General features: G+C 45.5%; 2 protein-coding genes across 2 annotated transcripts in view; one reads left to right on the top strand and one right to left on the bottom strand.

Annotated features, from left to right (window-relative positions):
• LOC130362877 (uncharacterized) overlaps positions 1-8,998 on the bottom strand; it is a 45,356-nt gene extending 36,358 nt beyond the window's left edge. Inside the window, exon 1 of the mRNA XM_056567976.1 lies at positions 8,980-8,998. The gene's annotated coding sequence lies outside the window, so the exon portion shown is untranslated. The remainder of the gene's footprint in view (positions 1-8,979) is intronic.
• A 3,950-nt stretch (positions 8,999-12,948) lies between these two features.
• The window catches only part of LGALSL (galectin like), a 128,332-nt gene continuing 119,716 nt past the window's right edge, over positions 12,949-21,564 (top strand). The window contains exon 1 of the mRNA XM_056567977.1: positions 12,949-13,113. Within this exon, the coding sequence (XP_056423952.1) occupies positions 13,015-13,113 (99 nt within the window). The 5' untranslated portion in view covers positions 12,949-13,014. The remainder of the gene's footprint in view (positions 13,114-21,564) is intronic.

Genomic DNA, 21,564 nt, shown 5'->3' with positions numbered 1-21,564 from the left:
AAATCCAGAAACACTATATCCACAGCCATTCCTCTGTCAAGGCTTCTACTCACCTCTTCATAAAAGCAAATTAGATTGGTTTGACAACTTCTATCCTTAGTAAACCCATGCTGGCTATCACTTATAATACAATTATCCCCTATGTATTACTGTATGTAATCCCTTATAAGTCCTTCAAACAATTTACCCACAATGCACGTTAGACTTACCGGTCTATAATTGCCTGGCGAAGACCTAGAGCCCTTCTTGAAGATTGGTACCACATTAGCCTTGCGCCAGTCCCTTGGCACAATACCAGACACCAGAGAATCTCTAAATATCATGAACAGGGGTACAGATATTACTGAACTTAGTTCTCTAAGAACTCTTGGGTGTAGTCCATCTGGCCCTGGAGATTTGCTTACATTTTAATTACTTAACCTTGTACCATCTCTACATTAAGCCAGTTCAGTACATTACATGATGTGTTACCAGCACTGACCTGTCCAATGTCAGCTCCTCCTTCTTCCATAGTATATACAGAACTAAAGAACCCATTCAGTAGCTCTTCTTTCTCTTTATTGCCTGTGACAACCTCCCCATTGTCAGGATTCGGCAGGCTGGAGGTGGATCCTCTGTGTCAGAGAGGGATTGGCGTGGACCGTGTCGGTGGACCGGTTCTAAGTTGCTACTGGTTTTCATCAGAGCCCGCCGCAAAGCGGGATGGTCTTGCAGCGGCGGTAGCAACCAGGTCGTATCCACCGGCAACGGCTCAACCTCACTGACTGCTGAGATAGGCGCGGTACAAGGGATTAGACAAGAGCAGAGTCGGACGTAGCAGAAGGTCAGGGCAGGCAGCAAGGATCGTAGTCAGGGGCAACGGCAAGAGGTCTGGAACACTGGCTAGGGATACACAAGGAACGCTTTCACTGGCACATTGGCAACAAGATCCGGCAAGGAAGTGCAGGGGAAGTGAGGTAATATAGGGAAGTGCACAGGTGAACATACTAATTAAAACCCATGCGCCAATCAGTGGCGCACCGGCCCTTTAAATCGCAAAGAAACGGCGCGCGCGCGCCCCCTAGGGAGCAGGGCCACGCGCGCCGGGACAGCACAGACGGGGAGCGAGTCTGGTAAGCGTGTCGGGATGCGCATCGCGAGCGGGCGCTTCCCGCATCGCGAATCGCATCCCGGCTAGGGACATTATCGCAGCGCACCCGGTCAGCGGGTCAGACCGGGGCGCTGCGAACAGGAGAACGCTGTGAGCGCTCCGGGGAGGAGCGGGGACCCGGAGCGCTCGGCGTAACAGTACCCCCCCCCCCTTGGGTCTCCCCCTCTTTTTAGAACCCGAAAATTTGTATATAAGTTCCTTGTCAAGGATGTTGTCCTCGGGTTCCCACGACCTCTCCTCCGGGCCGCAATTCTCCCAATCCACAAGAAAAAATCTTTTACCTCTGACCGTCTTGGATGCCAGAATTTCTTTAACCGAGAAGATGTCAGAGGACCCGGAGACAGGAGTAGGAGTGACAACCTTAGGAGAGAAGCGGTTAAGGATAAGTGGTTTAAGGAGAGAGACATGAAAAGCATTGGGAATACGGAGAGAAGGAAGAAGAAGGAGTTTGTAGGAGACAGGGTTGATTTGGCATTTGATTTTAAAAGGTCCAAGATAACGTGGTCCCAGTTTATAACTGGGGACACGGAAGCGGATATACTTGGCGGAGAGCCACACTTTGTCTCCAGGAGAAAAGACAGGAGGGATTCTTCTTTTTTTGTCAGCATGTTTCTTCATCCGGGATGAGGCCTGTATGAGAGATTTTTGAGTCTCTTTCAAGATGGTGGAGAAGTCCCGAGTCACCTCATCAACAGCGGGCAAACCAGAAGGTGTGGGAGTGGGGAGGGGGGGGGAAGAGGGTGACGGCCGTACACCACAAAGAATGGGGATTTAGCGGAGGACTCAGAGACTTTGAAATTGTACGAGAATTCGGCCCATGGTAGGAGATCGGCCCAGTCATCCTGGCGGGAGGAAACAAAATGTTGCAAATAGTCACCAAGAACCTGATTAACTCTCTCCACTTGCCCATTGGATTGGGGATGATAGGAAGACGAAAAGTTTAATTTGATTTTAAGCTGATTACAGAGGGCCTTCCAGAATTTCGACACATATTGAACGCCTCTATCACAGACGATATGCATAGGAAGCCCGTGAAGGCGAAAAATGTGCACAAAAAATTGTTTCGCCAACTGTGGCGCAGAAGGAAGACCTGGAAGAGGGATAAAATGTGCCATCTTGGAGAAACGATCAACGACCACCCAAATGACTGTGTTGCCATGGGATAAAGGTAAGTCAGTAATAAAGTCCATAGCAATTTGAGACCATGGTAGCTCAGGAACAGGCAGAGGATGAAGGAGACCGGCAGGCTTCTGGCGAGGAGTCTTGTCCCGGGCACAGACTGTACAAGCCCGAACAAAATCAGCAACATCTGCTTCCAGAGTAGGCCACCAATAAAAACGAGAGATGAGCTGGACGGATTTTTTGACGCTAGCATGGCCGGCGAAATGTGAGGAGTGTCCCCACCTGAGAATCCTGAGGCGCTGGCGTGGAGGGAGGAAGGTCTTTCCAGGAGGAGTTTGTCTGATGGAGGCTGGGGAAGCAGAGATCAGACAGTCAGGAGGAATAATGTGTTGCAGGGAGGCTTTCATTTCAGAGGCATCCGAGGAACGAGAGAGGGCGTCAGCCCTAATGTTCTTGTCAGCGGGGCGAAAATGAATTTCCAAGTTAAAACGGGCAAAGAACAACGACCACCTAGCCTGGCGAGGGTTCAGCCGTTGGGCAGACTGAAGATAAGAGAGGTTCTTGTGATCAGTGTATATAATAACTGGGTATTTGGACCCCTCCAGCAGGTGCCTCCATTCTTTGAGGGCTAGTTTTATGGCCAGTATAAAAGAAACCACAAGTAACACCATGTCCGGAAGAATTTTTCTGTAGGAGTACAGCTCCAGCTCCCACCGAGGAGGCGTCTACCTCCAGTGAGAAGGGTTTAGATGGATCAGGTCTGGAGAGTACGGGAGCAGAAGAAAAGGCAGTTTTGAGATGGTTGAACGCCTCTTCCGCTTGAGGAGGCCAGGACTTAGGGTTGGCGTTTTTCTTAGTTAGGGCCACAATTGGGGCCACAATGGTGGAAAAATGTGGAATAAATTGTCTGTAGTAATTGGCAAACCCCAAGAAACGTTGGATAGCTCGGAGTCCGGAGGGGCGTGGCCAATCCAACACGGCTGATAGTTTGTCCGGGTCCATTAGGAGTCCCTGGCCAGAGACTAAATATCCTAGGAAGGGAAGAGATTGGCATTCAAAGAGACATTTCTCCATCTTGGCATATAACTGATTATCCCGGAGTCTCTGAAGAACCATGCGGACATGCCGGCGGTGTTCTTCTAGATTAGAAGAAAAAATCTAAATATCGTCCAGGTAGACCACAACACAGGTATATAGTAAATCACGAAAATTTTTATTTACAAAGTCCTGGAAGACGGCAGGGGCGTTTCAAAGCCCAAAGGGCATAACCAGATATTCAAAGTGTCCATCTCTGGTGTTAAACGCGGTCTTCCACTCGTCCCCTTCCCTGATGCGGATGAGATTATATGCACCTCTTAAATCCAATTTGGTTAAGATGTTGGCGCCACGTAGGCGGTCGAAGAGTTCCGAGATAAGAGGCAGGGGATAGCGTTTTTTTATAGTGATTTTATTAAGACCGCGGTAATCAATGCATGGTCGTAAGGAACCGTCCTTTTTGGAGACAAAGAGGAACCCTGCTCCGGCAGGGGAGGAAGACTTGCGGATAAATCCCCTTTTTAAATTCTCTTGGATGTACTCCGTCATGGCTTGTGTTTCCGGAGCAGACAGAGGATAGATTCTGCCCCGGGGTGGAGTAGTACCAGGGAGGAGATCAATAGGACAGTCATAGGGCCTGTGAGGAGGCAAAGTCTCTGCTTGTTTTTTGCAAAAAACATCAGCATAGTCCAGATAGGCCTTGGGGAGACCTGGTATCGGAGGAGCCATAGGGTTTTGACTGGCAGGACTGGGAGCAGACATAAGGCATTTTTTGTGGCAAGAAGTACCCCAGTTCTTGATTTCCCCTGTGGTCCAGTCCAGGGTAGGGGAATGGCGTTGCAGCCAAGGTAGACCAAGAAGAATTTCAGAGGTGCAGTTAGAAAGTACCAGAAATTCTATCTTTTCGTGATGGGGTCCAATGCACATTAAGAGGGGTTCTGTGCGGTAACGTACGGTACAGTCCAATCTTTCACCATTAACAGAGGCGATGTAGAGGGGTCTGGCGAGACTGGTCACTGGGATGTTGAACCTGTTAACGAAAGAGGCCAAAATAAAATTTCCTGCAGATCCGGAATCCAAGAAGGCCACAGCTGAGAAGGAGAAGTTAGAAGAAGAAATCAGCACAGGCACAGTAAGACATGGAGAAGCAGAGTTCACACCTAGAGCTGTCTCACCTTTGTGCGGAATCGGAGTGCGTCTTTCCTGACGTGGAGGTCGGATAGGACAATCCTTCAAGAAGTGTTCGGTACCGGCACAGTACAGTTATAGGTTCTCATTGCGGCGGCGTGTCCTCTCTTGGGGTGTCAGGCGAGACCGGTCTACTTGCATAGCCTCCACGACGGAAGGCACAGGAACAGATTGCAGCGGACCAGAGAAGAGAGGAGCCGGGGAGAGAAACCGCCTCGTGCGAACAAAGTCCATATCCTGGCGGAGCTCCTGACGTCTTTCGGAAAAACGCATGTCAATGCGGGTGGCAAGAGGAATAAGTTCATGCAGGTTAGCAGGGATTTCTTGTGCGGCCAGCACATCTTTGATGTTACAGGATAGGCCTTTTTTGAAGGTCGCGCAGAGGGCCTCGTTATTCCAGGACAATTCGGAGGCGAGAGTACGGAATTGGATGGCGTACTCGCGTACTGAAGAATTACCCTGGACCAGGTTCAGCAGGGCAGTCTCGGCAGAAGAGGGTCGGGCTGGTTCCTCGAAGACACTTCGAATCTCCGCGAAGAAAGAGTGTACAGAGGCAGTGACAGGATCATTGAGGTCCCGGAGCGGTGTTGCCCATGACAGGGCTTTCCCAGACAGAAGACTGACCACGAAAGCCACCTTTGACCTTTCAGTTGGAAATTGGTCCGACATCATCTCCAAATGCAGGGAACATTGCGAGAGAAAACCACGGCAAAGTTTAGAGTCCCCATCAAACTTGTCCGGCAATGATAAACGGAGGCTGGATGCGGCCACTCGCTGCGGAGGAGGTGCAGGAGCTGGCGGAGGAGATAGTTGCTGAAGCTGTGGTAGAAGCTGCTGTAGCATCACAGTCAGTTGAGACAGCTGGTGGCCTTGTTGCGCTATCTGTTGTGACTGCTGGGCGACCACCGTGGTGAGGTCGGCGACAACTGGCAGAGGAACTTCAGCGGGATCCATGGCCGGATCTACTGTCACGATGCCGGCTGGCAGGAGGTGGATCATCTGTTGCGACTGCTGGGCGACCACTAAGGTCTGAGGTCTGGAACACTGGCTAGGGATACACAAGGAACGCTTTCACTGGCACATTGGCAACAAGATCCGGCAAGGAAGTGCAGGGGAAGTGAGGTAATATAGGGAAGTGCACAGGTGAACATACTAATTAAAACCCATGCGCCAATCAGTGGCGCACCGGCCCTTTAAATCGCAAAGAACCGGCGCGCGCGCGCCCTAGGGAGCGGGGCCGCGCGCGCCGGGACAGCACAGATGGGGAGAGAGTCTGGTAAGTGTGTCGGGATGCGCATCGCGAGCGGGCGCGTCTCGCATCGCGAATCGCATCCCGGCTAGGGACATTATCGCAGCGCACCCGGTCAGCGGGTCAGACCGGGGCGCTGCGAACTCCGGGGAGGAGCGGGGACCCGGAGCGCTAGGCGTAACACCCATTATCATTATTAAGGGGTCCTACATGCTCTGTCCTTGTTTTTTTTTTTGCATTTATATATCTAAAAAAAATATTTAGGATTAGTTTTGCTTTCTTTGGCCACCTGTCTCTCATTTTGATTTTTTGCTGTTTTTATTACATTTTTACAGATTTTATTAAGCTCTTTGTACTGTTTAAATGTTATAGCTGACCCATCAGATTTGTATTTTTTGAAAGCTATTTTTTTGTTGTTTATTGCTCTTTTAACCTCATTTGTCAGCCATGTAGGATTTAGTTTTAATCGTTTATATTTGTTCCCCTTTGGTATATATTTAGCTGTATAGTTATTTAGAGTTGATTTAAAGATGTCCCATTTACCTTCTGTATCAGTATTTGAGAACACCTCCCCCCAGTCTATGTCCTGTAGTGCAGCCCTCAGCCCAGGGAAATTTGCCTTTTTAAAGTTATATGTTTTTGCCTTCCCCGCCTGTCTTTGTTTTCTACATTTTAAGTCAAAAGTAACTATATTGTGGTCGCTATTACCAAGGTTTTCCCGCACAGTTACATTACCAACCAGCTCTGCGTTGTTGGAAATGATCAGATCCAACAAGGCATCACTTCTTGTTGGGTCCTCCACAAACTGGCCCATAAAATTATCCTGCAATAAATTTAGGAATTTTCTCCCCTTTGTAGTTTTAGCCAGCCCCCGGCCCCAATCTATATCTGGATAGTTAAAATCTCCCATTATTACCACTGTACCTGCCCGGGAGGCCCTCTCTATTTGTGTATACAGCCGACCTTCTATCTCTTCAGTGATATTAGGGGGTCTGTAAATTACCCCAAATACTATTTTTTCAGTATCTCCCTCCTTTTGTAATTCTACCCACAGTGATTCCACATCCTCAGAATCATCACACACTATGGCATCGTTCACACTGACTTTCATACCACTTCTTACATACATACAGACTCCACCACCTTTTCTGTTCATTCTATCCTTGCGAAACAATGTAAACCCCTGCAGATTAACGGCCCAGTCATGCGAGGAGTCCAGCCATGTCTCAGTGACCCCTACTATATCAATATGTTCCTCCAGTATCAAGGCCTCAAGCTCCCCCATTTTATTTGCTAGGCTTCTGGCATTTGTGAACATACACTTTACATTTCCATCATTTATGTTATTGGGGTTAATGGGATTCAAGGGTGTAAGTTTTATTTTCCTATGAAGCCTATTCCTATTAACTATTCTAACCCCTCCCTCCGCTCCACCCCCGTTCACACACATTCCGTGCAGTGCGGAACTCCGGCAGAATCTGCCAATGCTAGGACCGCTCGGAATGCACCTTCTCATAGACGCTTATGCATTTTGTGCGGACACGGTAAAAAGAATTTCTGTGCTGGAAACATCTGGCACGGAAATTCCGCCATGTGCACAGAGCTGCAGAATCCCGTTGAATTCAACAGGACCCCACTGCAGTGGAAATTCCGTGCGGATATTCCAAGCATAGAATTTCCACCGTGTGAACACGGCCTATCATGGCCCATGGAGTGCTTAGGCTGTGTTCACACATTGTTTGTTTTTTTTGTTGCAAATATTGAATAAAAAAGCCAGGAAGAAATAATAAATAGAGGGCAGATAGGGAAAGATAGGGAACTTCTCTTGTTTTCGGATCCATTTCTGGTTTTGTTTTGAAAACAAAGTGTGATCACACATCTTAAAGTGTGTTTACGCATTGTGGGTTAAAGGGGTAATTCGGTGGAAAACAACTTTTTTCAAATCAACTGGTGCCAGAAAGTTAAACAGATTTGTAAATTATTTCTATGTAAAAATCTTAATCCTTCCAGTACTTATCAGCTGTTGTATGCTCCAGAGGAAGTTGTGTGGTTCTTTCCAGTGTGACCAAAGTGCTTTCTGCTGCCACCTCTGTCCATATCAGGAACTGTCCAGATTAGGAGGTAATACCCATAGCAAACTTATCCTGCTCTGGACAGTTCCTGGCAGTGACATAGGGGGCAGCAGAGAGCATTGTGGGCACACTGGAAAGAACTACTAAACTTCCTCTGGCACATACAGCAATTGAAAGTGTTAAAATACCTTAAATACCTGAAAGAGGCACTGTCATTGTTAAAAACTTTTCATATATTGCAGGACTCATTATATTATGACATTTCACAATATACACCTGTTAAATTTTTTTTTAATTTTCACCTTAAATTCAAGCTCAAAATAGCCGCCACTAGGGGTCTCCTGTCTTTTAGCCAGACAGACTAGTCTAGATTTTACAGCATACTGGATACCGGCCGTAAAGCATACCAGTATCCAGTATAGGAGAATTCTATTGAGTGTATGCAAAACTACAACTAAAGGATGTGTGGACATGCTGGGATCTGTAGTTTTACAAAAGCTGGAGGCAACACTGCTCTAACACAGTTATTTACAAACATTGCAGCTTCAGTTGTTACTAAACTACAACTCCCAGCATGCTGAAATAGTCAAAGCTTTCTCGGACTCCTGAATGACAAAGAAGTTGATCAGACATTCAGGAGTCTGTGAAAAATGAATGACACACATAGTGACAGCTATGCTGATTAGCATCCAGCTTTACTAGGAGAAGATAAAACAGATAGAACATGTATTCATAAAAATGCTGTACTTTTATCTAAAAAATCCTTGCACTAATTTTATAAAGATCTATTCTTATATTTATACATTTTATCCTGTTATGAATTCACCATAATGTCTTCTGATTACTGCAGGCAAGCTCCAAGTATCTTCCTCTGGCACATGACACAGCATAAAACCAGAGAGGAAAGGGTTACAGAGTAGAGAGTACTGATTGGCTGACTGCACAGGCTTGCTTCTGTGAGGGAGACAGACTGACACGCCCCCTCCAGCCTGCACAATGAAAAAGTAATTCACCAGCAGATAAATGCTTATATCTCTGGATATATAGGTCCGAGACACATAAAAATTATATGCACATGATCAGGATTGGGTCCTGAGTAACATATCACTTTTTTTTCTTTTTTTTGCACTATGACAGGTATGCTTTAAGAACGAAGGGTGTACCTGTATGCCCTGTGCCTGCTCCCCTTCTAAGGCCCACGCTCAGCTCCTAGCTTGGTGGTCCCAGTCGGTCCCAGTCGGATATCACCGATCATGGTGATGCCCAGCACTAACCCTTTAGATGTAGCAATCAAAGTTTTTTGCAACGTCTAAAATGTAAAAAGTGACACCCCCGCTGCGGACGGCGGGAGGGCCCTTAATTGCTTCCTTACTGTCTGATCTGTGCTGCAATGGGAGAGGAAAAGTACAATTTTAAACATACTAATTTTCGAAGAAAATGTTTTCATTTTTTTAAACGAAGTATAACAAAATAAAACCTATATAAATTGGGTTTTGTTGTAATCATATAGACCTACAGCATAAAGATAATGTGGGAGATTTATCAAAATCTTTGCAAAGGAAAATTTGCCCAGTTGCCCATAGCAACCAATCAGATCGCTTCTTTCATTTTTAACTAGGCCTCTGCAAAAGGAAAGAAGCGATCTGATTGGTTGCTATGGGCAACTGGGCAACTTTTCCTCTGCACAGGCTTTGATAAATCTCCCCCACTGTGTCATTTTTGCCGAAAGTCCCCTAAAATTACAAAATGGTGGGGTTTTTCTTTTTCAATTTTGCCCCAAAATAATTTTTTTTTGTTTTGCCGTAGATTTTGTGGTGAAATGATTGATGTAATTACAAAATAAAATTTGTGGCACAAAAAAACAAGCCCTCATATAAATTTGTAGGTGGAAAACTGAAAGCATTTTTTTGATTTTTAGAAGTTGAGGAGGAAAAAATGAAAGTGCAAAAATGAAAAATCCTTTAAGGCGTTAAATAGAAGTCATTTACAAAACTGTTTAACCCCTGAAGGACCACAGTTACACTTTGTAAGTTTTGGGGCTTCTGATTCTACACAGTGCACTTTATACTGTATACTGTAGGTCCATATGATTAAATGATACCCAACTTATACAGGTTTTATTTTGTTTTACTTCTTTGAAAAAATTATAACAATTTGTATGAAAATTAGTATGTTTAAAATGTCCTCTTCTGACCCCTATAACTTTTTAATTTTTCGTATACGTATGAGGGCTTATTTTTTCTGCCGTTTTTATCGGTACCATTTTTGTTATGATGGAACTTTTTGATCGCTTTTTAGACATTTATTAGGGTATACAAAGTGACCAAAAATACACAATTTTGGACTTTAGAATTTTTTTTCATGTACACCATTGATCGTGCAGTTTAATTAACATAAAAATTTTGTTTGGCCATTTACACACGCGACGGTACCACTTGTTTATGTCTATTCTGTTTTACATATATTATTTCTTTTTTGTTATGGGAAAAGGGGGGGGGGTGATTTAAACTTTTGTTAGGGAAGGGGTTAAATCACATTTATTAACTTTTTTTTTTTTGCACTTTGTTTTAGTCCCCATAGGGGACTATTACATGCAATCCTTAGATTGCATACCCTGAACAATGCTATGCTATAGCATAGCACTGGTCAGTGTTATCTGTGCTTGATTGCTCCAGCCTGCAGAGCCTGGCTGGAGCATCGAAGCACAGATCGGACGGCGAGGAGGCAGGTAAGGGCACTCCCACCGTCCTCTCAGCTGTTCGGGATGCCGCGGTCCCAAACAACCCGCTGATGATGCAATCAACTTTGATCATGACGTCTAAAGGGTTAATACCGGACATCAGCCTGATCGGCGGTATTACCGCGAGTCCTGGTTGCTGATAGCAACCGGGACCCACTGGGTGTTTAGCTCGCTCAGCTCCTGACTATACTATAGTGACTATCCTCACTATACACAGACCAATATTCTCCCATGCAGTGCTCACAGAGTGGTAGATACACAGGATCTGCAGACTATATAAGTGAATTTATACAGGGCTATATATAGGCAAATACCAGCTGTACACAGATTTTTATACCTGACCGTACAACTGTAGTATATTACAGTTTTAGGTCCCGTCACAAAACCGGATACGGGTCAAAAATGAGCCGACCAGAGTCACCCCTTGACTCCGGTCGGCTCATTAAAGTAAATGAAGTTCAGTGCTGGTGCGGTTGGGGTACGGGAGAGCCCGGTCTGCCCCACCCCCAGCCGGATCCGGCACCTGTAATGTAAAAACGAAGTGTGAATGCAGCCCTACCCATCAATGGGTAACAAATTCAGCCGCAGAAAATCTGCAGCAAAATCTACAGCAAAAAATACACATTTGAACATACCCTTAGGCTTACAACTGACAAAAATTGTGTTTGGTGTTTTGTTTAAAAAAAAGAACTAAAAATAATAAAGGACAAAAAAATGGACCCGTTTTTTTCTCTGTGATTTTTTGTGGTGGTTTTCCCCCAAATATTGAGTATTAGTATAAGCATTTTTTATGTGGTGTTTTTCCACTGCACTTTTCTTATTAGAAGTCATGTAATTCTTTTACCATGTGATTAAAGAAGCATTCCAGGAATGTTTTTTTTTCCTTAGATAGTGCAGCATAGGCTATTATTAAAAAAATACTGTAGACATTCTTGTGAGCGCCTTCTCCTAACCTAATGTGACAGGTATTACATAGGCTCCATGTTGGATGCACACAGAATCTCTGAAATCACTTTGTTATGCTGCCTACATTTCCCATAAATGACTTTCACCCACGGTTAACTTGCATTAGATGCATTTTTTGCTGGACTAGGCCTCAGACCTCCTTCAGGAACACCAGACAAACTCCTCAGACTTCTCTTCACTGTACCTCAGCTCTGCTCCAAGAGAGTGAGCTGAACCCTGACCTCTCTATATAAGAGGGACAATTTAGAGTGATACCATTGGGTAGATAAGTCACCTGTTCACCTTGCATACTCCCCTAACAACAAAGGTCCTTAGCAACAATATATTTCTTAACCCCTTAACGACGCAGGACGTACATTTACGTCCTAAGCATAACCACGAGCATCGGAGTGATGCCCGGATCATGCGCGGCAGGTCCCGGCTGCTGATCGTAGCCAGGGACCCACCCGTAATGGCGGACACCCACAATCCCACGGATGTCCGCCATTAACCCCTCAGATGCCGTGATCAATACAGATCTGCAGGATCGCGTCATTAAAATGGATGATCAGATCGCCCGCTGCGCTGCCACGGCGATCCGATCATCCAGAATGGCAGACGGAGGTCCCCTCACCTGGCTCCGCTGCCATCCCGGCGTCTTCTGCTCTGATCTGCCTTCCCGCAGACCAGAGCAGAAGATGACCGATAACCCTGATCAGTGCTATGTCCTATACATAGCACTGAACAGGATTAGCAATCGAATGATTGCTATAAATAGTCCCCTATGGGGACTATTAAAGTGTAAAAATAAAAGTTAAAAAATAAAGTTAAAAAAATGTGAAAAACCCCCTCCCCCAATAAAAACGTAAATAGTCCCATTTTTCACTATTTCCCCCCAAAAAGTGTTAAAAAAATATTTTATATACATATTTGGTATCGCCGCATGCGTAAATATCTGAACTGTTAAAATAAAATGTTATTGATACCGTATGGTGAACGGCGTGAACTTAAAAAAAAAAACAATAGCTGCTTTTTATAACATTTTATTCCAATTTTTTTTTATAAAAAATGGATTAAAGGTTTTATATAAGCAACTATGGTATCAATAAAAAGTACAGATCACGGCGCAAAAAATCCTTCCTGACTCCATTATGGCATCAGAATAAATCCCCGGATCAATGTCCTATCCCCTTGAATTTGTTGAGTCAGATATCACTACAGTATTTGGCAGAGTTCCATAGTCTCACTGCTCTTACAGTAAAGAATCTCTGTCTAGACATAGAGGATGCCCCCTTTTCATGGTTATCGGCCTAGGTATAAAAAGATCACTAAAAAGATCTCTATACTGTCCATTCATATATTTGTACATTTTGATCAGATCGCCCCAAAGATGTATTTTCTCCAAACTAAATAAGCCCAAGGAACTTGCTACTCTCTACTCTACAGGTTCCTGCTGAGGATACCAGTCCAGGCAGTGGGGGCTTGCAGCTCATCCACAGGACCTTTTAACCTCATGAGTGGGGTGATACGCATCAAAAGGTCCAAGAGGTTCAACGAGTCCATTTTACCAAGGGAATCCCATGGGCAAACCTCTCCAACTGTATTACACAAGGTACTCTCCTCTTTCTCTCTTTTTTTGTCTCCATATCTTGCATAATAACCTTGGCACTTCTGTAGACTTGTCTTTATTTACCAGCCGGTTTGGTGTCAGCCAATGCTGATCAGTCACCATGGCTGTTAGGGGCTTTCTGAAAACTTCCATGGCTGTCATTTCAGATCTACTATTTAAAGGGGTACTCCACTGGAAAATATATTTTTCTAAATCAACTCGTGTCAGAATGGTAAACAGATTTGTAAATTAATTCTATTTAAAATTCGCCATCCTTCCAGTACTTATCAGCTGCTGTATGCTGCACAGGAAGTTCTTTTCTTTTTGAATTATTATCTGACTGCAGTGCTCTCTGCTGACACCTCTGTCCATTTTAGGAACTGTCCAGAGCAGGAGCAAATCCCCCTAGCAAACCTCTCCTGCTCTGAACAGAGGTGTCAGCAGAGAGCACTTGTGGTCAGACAGAATAGAAATTCAAAAAGAAAAGAACTTCCCGTGGAGCATACAGCAGCTGATAAGTACTGAAAGGATTAAGATTTTTAAATAGAAGTAATTTACAAATCTGTTTATTTTTCTGGCACCAGTTGATTTAGATTTTTTTTTTCCAGTGGAGTGCCCCTTTAAGCCTGCAGTAGAATGATAGTAATAGTAGATGGCCAAAATGACATTCATCTGCAATACAATAGTATTGAAGTGTACTCTATATGCCATTTAACAAGTCCTCTAGAGGAAATCAAGGTTAACAAAAAATTTGAAAAATCCCCCCTACTAAAATTTTAAATCAACCCCCCCCCCCCCCACACACACACACACACACACACCTTATCCAATTTTTTAAATAAATAAATAAATCTAAACTACAAAAAAAAAAAAAATTACATAATTGCCATTACTGTGGGTAATAGTGTCCAAACTATTACAAAATAATGCTTGGTGAATGCCATAAATGATTAAAAAAAAAAAATATATATCCAATGCCAGAATGTGTTTTTCCAGTCACATCACAACCTGGAAACATGGAGTAATAAGTAGTCAAAAAGTCCCATCTACCCAAATACAGCTTTTTGGGCAAAAACAATTAGACCTCACACAGCTCCATGGATGTAAAAATAAAAAAAAGTACCATAGAGTGAGAAATGATTGTCCCACAAAATTGTGTGCAATTGCATTGGTTTTTATTTTCAAATACACTCCGCAAATAAATGTTTCTGCTTTTGCAGTACGCATATAGTAAAATGGCAATAAAAAGTACAGCTTGTCCTGCCAAAAATAAGCTTCACATGATGATGAAAAAATAAAAATGTTATGACACTGAGGCTGGGTTCACACATGTATTTCGGTCAGTATTTTTTTTGCCAAAACCAGGTGTGGATCCAAAAAACAGGAAAAGGAGCAACTCTTTCCATTATTGGTTTCCTTGTTTTGGTCCACACCTGGTTTTGGCTAAAAATACTGACCGAAATACTATGTGTGAACCCAGCTTTAAGGGACATGGAGGAAAAAACTTAAAGGGGTACTCGGCTGTTCAGCGTTTGGAACAAACTGTTCCTAACGTAAGTGCCGGCGCCAGGAGCTCGTGACGTCTTAGCCTCATCCCCCCCATTACATCACGCCCCGCCCCCTCAATGCAGGTCTATGGGAGGGGGCGTGATGGCCGTCACACCCCCTCCCATAGACTTGCGTTGAGGGGGCGGGGTGTGACATCATGAGGGGGCGGGGCTATTTCATCATGAGCTCAGAGGAACAGTTTGTTCCAAACGCTGAGCAGCGGAGTACCCCTTTAAGGGAAATTTTATTTTGCTGTGGTGAGAAAGGGTTAAGTTCCTTTAAAGGGAACCAATCATCAGATTTTACCCTATATAATGCTTGGCAAAGCGTTATATAGGGTAAAATTGTTATCCAAACCATCCCCGGGGGACGCTCCTGCCCCCAGGGATGGTGAAGTTATGAAGTTATAAACTAGTCACCGCCGCCGCCGTAAGTAGTCACCTGGGCGGGAGCTCTTCTTACCTACTCCCGTTCTTCGACTGGGAGTGACGCCCCCTCCGCTTGATTGATGGGCAGCGTCATTGTTCCCCTCACTGAACAGACAAAGCAGAGCGATGACGCTGCCCGTCAATCAAGCGGAGGGGGCGTCACTCCCGGCCGAAGAACGGGAGTAGGTGAGAAGAGCTCCCCTCCCAGGTGACTACTTACGGCGGCGGCGGCGACTAGTTTATAACTTCATATCTTCACCATCCCTGGGGGCAGGAGCGTCCAAGCGTTATATAGGGTAAAATCTGATGATTGGTTCCCTTTAACTCAGTAATAACATTACAATAGCTGTGCTTGACTTAACCATAATCTCCTACATGACAAATTACATAATTTATATTTTTCTTTTTCAATTTTCTTCTTTTATAAATTTTTTCTACAGCATTTTTATTACTGTCCTACTGTATATACAACAATAGCTTGAGCAATCTAGACCTTGCTTGGGCAAATCCTGTAAACTTACCTGACAGGTTATGCAAACCTTTGTACACTGAAAGGTAGTTATTATTAGTAAGTGGTGCTGCATTATTTATAGCTAAATTTCTCTTAAGTAAAAAAAAGAGTTTTAAAAAACACAAGGACAATTTGTAGGCAATGTATGAACCTAATCCATTGATTTATAAAAAATTTTTGTTTACCTATTTTTCACACTGTACCTTTAATTTGATAGCAATGTACAAACAATGCCCTAATATCATTGCCTGATCTAAGGGTTTGTTTTTGAGGACTGGGGGAAGCTAACATGAATATGGGATTAGCACACGCTACATGGAGATCTTATTACCCCAAAAATGATCAATAAGATCATAAAATCCAGGAATAATAAAGTGGGGATGTCTTCCCTGGAAGCCGCTGACACTTACTGTATTAACTACAAACTGGCAAAATACGATCAGAGAAGCCATTGACCGTGTGTCTTTGGACCTAGAGGGACTGTATGAAGGGTTTTTTAAAATGGTGGTATACGTGCATTTTTTTGGAAATGTTTACACAATCTCATTATTGGTCAAAAATTTGCAACTTTTGCGACTTTTTAAAAATCCAACCAAAAGTGATTGCCGTATGTAGTACACAGCCATCATGCTTTCTCCCATAGACATGAATGAAGGGGGTGTGGCTGCTTTGATTGCCGGACATGCGGCATGGAGGCGAGTTCGCTCGGTGCACCGGATGACTGGGGTGCCGCGGTGGAGATGGCGGGGGTCCTCAGCGGCCGGACCCCTGTAATCAGACATGTTATCCCGTATCCTTTGGATAGGAGATAACATGTCTAGCAGCGGAATACCCCTTTAAGCCAGACCTATCCTATCCGAGCTGCTTTGCATATCCTTTTGTGTGTGGTGCAGGGCAGATGTTGTTACCCTAGGTGCAGATGGCATTAACCCCTTGTATTCGTGATGCCAGGGTGTGGTTTAGCCTATAACCACTCGAAGGTATACCGCTGGATACTGGGCTAGGCTTGGGGGCAATAAAGACTCTGACGCCAAGTTACGGACAACGGTAGCTTTACTGAGGGTAGACAGCTGGTAAAGTCTATTCAGTTCAGCCAGGGCCCAAGGAGGTGACCACTGACACAGAGACCTTAAGGGCTTGCTGGGACTTGTAGAAGGACTAGGCAATTTACTGCAGGCTACATTGCTTGACAATTTGACAGAGACTGACTTGACTTGCCTGATGACCGGCAATGCTGCAGGTTTAGCTTCCTTGCACTTGACTGTGGCTACCGGACTTGACTTGAGGCCTCCAATACTCTGGACACACACACTAGGTACGGCTGACCTCAGCAAAGACTTGGTGCAAAAGAGAGTAAAGCTAGCTCCACAGAGGGCTTATATGGGGGAGACTAGCAGGGAGCCCATAGGTCACTCTTGGGGTCAGCTGGTCACTGATACCTCCTGGGTAACAATCACATGGTATATCACATGATATAACTCTTAAAGTGATAACACATTTTATACTACAACATATTTACAATGGGGAAACTAATGCAGGGGGCCTTGGGGACATTGAAGGAGACTGCCTGACAGGACAGTGAAGGTATGGGGTAACACCTCCCGTACTAGGCTACCGCACATGAATGACCTATAAATCTCCACACATCTTTATGACGCTTTCCTCAAAGAGGAAACATTGACTCTTTGGTCTCATTTGGCCACTGTATGATGATATTTACTCATGTGGCACCACTACTTATGCTCGGTACAGCATATTATTTTTTTAAATCTATGGAGATAGAGGAACTATATAGCGCTTGTTACGCCTAGCGCTCCGGGTCCCCGCTCCTCCCCGGAGCGCTCACGGCGTCTTTCTCCCTGCAGCGCCCCGGTCAGTCCCGCTGACCGGGAGCGCTGCACTGTCATGGCCGTTGGGGATGCGATTCGCACAGCGGGACGCGCCCGCTCGCGAATCGCATCCCAGGTCACTTACCCGTCCCGGTTCCCTGCTGTCATGTGCTGGCGCGCGCGGCTCCGCTCTCTAGGGCGCGCGCGCGCCAGCTCTCTGAGACTTAAAGGGCCAGTGCACCAATGATTGGTGCCTGGCCCAATTAGCTTAATTAGCTCCCACCTGTGCACCTGTCTATATAACCTCACTTCCCCTTCCCTTCCTTGCCGGATCTTGTTGCCTTGTGCCAGTGAAAGCGTTTAGTGTGTCCAAAGCCTGTGTACCTGAACTTCTGCTACCCATCCTGACTACGAACCTTGCCGCCTGCCCCCGACCTTCTGCTACGTCTGACCTTGCCTCTGCCTAGTCCTTCTGTCCCACGCCTTCTCAGCAGTCAGCGAGGTAGAGCCGTTGCTAGTGGATACGACCTGGTTGCTACTGCCGCAGCAAGACCATCCCGCTTTGCGGCGGGCTCTGGTGAAAACCAGTAGCCTCTTAGAACCGGTCCACTAGCACGGTCCACGCCAATCCCTCGCTGACACAGAGGATCCACTACCTGGAAGCCGAATCGTGACAGCGCTATTATTTAGACAAGTCTGTGGAGGTGTTATTTGTCCAACATTTGACACCATTATTTGGGCACCACACTGTACGGCACTGATAATGAGCCACGGAATGGTAGGGGTTTTGTGTGCACACTATGACAGAACAGTTTAGGGGGGAAACAAAAGAAAGTACCTCATAGGGGACCATCAAACATAAGATCCGCATTGATCACATCCAGGGCAGGAAGGGTAAGGAAGGATGATCAGTCCCTTTCAGACTTTAAAAATAAAACATGTAGAGGGAGTTGGAGACATTTTTTTAAAGGTGACTCCAATGACGCACACAGTAGTTGTGTCAAATAATAACAGTTGTGTAAGTATAGACAATAATGTCAATCGCCAACTCCAGTCTGACAGGTAATATTGTATCTGCATCGTCCTCTATAACCTGCTCGTTTTGTTCCACACGGTATGTAACATTAGTCCTGTCCTTGTCTACTTAAAGTTATATGATACTTGGAGCTAGGAATCTGTCCTACATTGTCACGCACACCACCCTCTCCTATTGTATACAATGAACCGCACACAGACATATGTCATTGTATGGCTGCCTATATAGAACGTCACTGGTTAGGTAGGTTCACATTTCTCGTTGTTTAACAGATTTTTTTTTAACTCGTTCCATTCCATGTGACTTGTCAGTGAATAGGTATGTCCTACTAGAATGAGGATTCTTACTCAATATTGGATATGTTATTGTGATATTGTGATATGTTATTGTAATTTGCCCAGTGGGTAGTGGTCCTTTACACAGGGCCTGATCTGATGGTTGGTATAAGGCAGTGTTTCCCAAGCAGGATGTCTCCAGCTGTGGTAAAACTACAACTCCCAGCACTCCCAGACAGCCAAAGGCCGTGCCAGTGTTTCCTAACACAGTAGAAATGAAGTCTCGGCACTACCGAATCTCTTGAAAATTCTTCCGGTGCTTATTCACACAAAGGTGATATACAGAACGCGTTTCGGCCACAAGCCGTTGTCAACCGTAATGCTTACACATGAACAAACAACATAATATAGAGGGAAAGCCTGCCCCATCCGGTAGGCTGATCCGTAAATCCTAATTATACACAGGTGTTACCTAATGCTAACCTGGAAATCAAAACACAAATCAAAGGACCAAATATGTCCCAATACACTAGATATATAACAAGAGTCATTAAAGAAAGGAACGTCTACGCCTGTTATTTCAGGTCAACTTCTTGACTGCATAAATTGATTGTTATTCTCTACGTTGTATCTAGGATGAAAAAATACATCAGTATTAATACAATTATATAGGACATTCTAAGATTCCTAGGGTAAAAAAAGTTACAGTAGTTGTGTTAATTCGTAGTCACGATTCATACCCCTGGGTTCTACTATATCCAATTTATGGATCCAGTAGGCTTCCTTTTTCAGAAGTAATTTTTTCAAATTACCTCCTCTCCTTGGTAGTTCCACCTTATCAATAACCTGAAATTTTAATTGAGCAATATGTCCAGCTTTTTCAATGTGATGGGGTATCGGATACAGTAGATTTTTACTTCAAATACTCGATTTGTGTCGATTTATGCGGTCCCCTACACACTAGGTAGTTTCCCCAACGTATAGGAGACCGCGCGGACACTTAATCGCATATACCACGTTCCTAGAGTCACAAGTGGCGAAATGTCTAATCTTAATTTCTTTCCCCGTTTGTGGATGTAGGATAATGTCTCCTCGTGTCACATTGCTACATTGAGCACAATGGAGACACAGGAAAGTTCCATTCTTTTTACTTTTCAGTGTTAGCTGACGTGACATTTTTTTCGTGGAACCCATATCTGCATGGACAAGCTTGTCCTGCAGATTGGGTGCCCGCTTGTTACAAATTAATGGAGCTGATTTAAATTCAGGAACAGAAGGGTAACTTTTATTAAGGAGATACCAATGTCTCCTAATGATATTATCTATTCTATAAATTAATGGATGGTAATTCCTAACGAACGGGATATGAGGACCACATTCCCCATTGTGTCTGATTTTTGGTATTTTCGCCGCCTCTAGAACGGGTTTGGGGTAACTCCGCTCGTGGAATTTACCCTCCAATTCCCTCAATCTCAATTCCCTGACCTGAGGGTCCGAGACAATTGTCACGATGCCGGCTGGCAGGAGGTGGATCCTCTGTGCCAGAGAGGGATAGCGAGGACCGTGCTAGTGGACCGGTTCTAAGACACTACTGGTTTTCACCAGAGCCCGCCGCAAAGCGGGATGGTCTTGCTGCGGCGGTAGTGACCAGGTCGTATCCACTAGCAACGGCTCACCTCTCTGGCTGCTGAAGATAGGCGAGGTACAAGGGAGTAGGCAGAAGCAAAGTCGGACGTAGCAGAAGGTCGGGGGCAGGCGGCAAGGTTCGTAGTCAGGGGAGATAGCAGAAGTTCTGGTACACAGGGTTTAAACACACAAAACGCTTTCTCTAGGCACAAGGGCAACAAGATCCGGCAAGGAAGTGCAAGGGAGGAGGTTAGATATAGTCAGGGACCAGGTGGGAGCCAATTAAGCTAATTGGGCCAGGCACCAATCATTGGTGCACTGGCCCTTTAAGTCTCAGGGAGCTGGCGCGCGCGCGCCCTAGAGAGCGGAGCCGCGCGCGCCAGCACATGACAGCAGGGGACGGGAACGGGTAAGTGACCTGGGATGCGATTCGCGAGCGGGCGCGTCCCGCTGTGCGAATCGCATCCCCAACGGCCATGACAGAGCAGCGCTCCCGGTCAGCGGGACTGACCGGGGAGCTGCAGGGAGAAAGACGCCGTGAGCGCTCCGGGGAGGAGCGGGGACCCGGAGCGCTAGGCGTAACAGTACCCCCCCCCCTTAGGTCTCCCCTTCTCTTTATCGGGTAACTGCCTCCCCTGGGATGAGGACACCGGGAAAGGATGGAGGGATTCCTCAACGGCAGGCAGAACCGCAGGAGTAGGAATGGGGAGAGAGGGCAGAGGGCGAGACCTGGCACGGGGCAGTGTGACACCAGGACGAGGGCCATGAGGGGACACAGAAGCTTGCCTGATGGAACTGGGAGGGAGGGAGGGGCATTTCCTGTGGCAGGCAGAGTCCTTAATGACCTTAGGGGGACCGGATACAGGAGGAACCACAGGGTCACGGCAGGGAGTACTGGGAACCGGTTGAAGGCAGTCCTTGGAACAAGAGGGACCCCAACTCTTGATCTCCCCAGTGGACCAATCCAGGGTTGGGGAATGGTGTTGAAGCCAGGGTAGTCCAAGGAGAACTTCAGAAGAGCAATTAGGAAGGACAAAAAATATAATCTCCTCGTGATGAGGTCCGATGCACATTAGGAGGGGCTCCGTGCGGTAACGCACGGTGCAATCCAACCTGGCTCCGTTGACCGCGGAAATGTGGAGTGGCTTGACAAGACGGGTCACCGGAATGCGGAATTTATTCACAAAGGACTCCCGAATAA

This window comes from Hyla sarda, chromosome 3 (genome assembly GCF_029499605.1).
Source record: "Hyla sarda isolate aHylSar1 chromosome 3, aHylSar1.hap1, whole genome shotgun sequence".
Classification (NCBI taxonomy): domain Eukaryota; kingdom Metazoa; phylum Chordata; class Amphibia; order Anura; family Hylidae; genus Hyla; species Hyla sarda.
The sequence above is the reverse complement of the archived record's forward strand: the minus strand, read 5'-3'. Positions and strand labels throughout refer to the sequence as shown.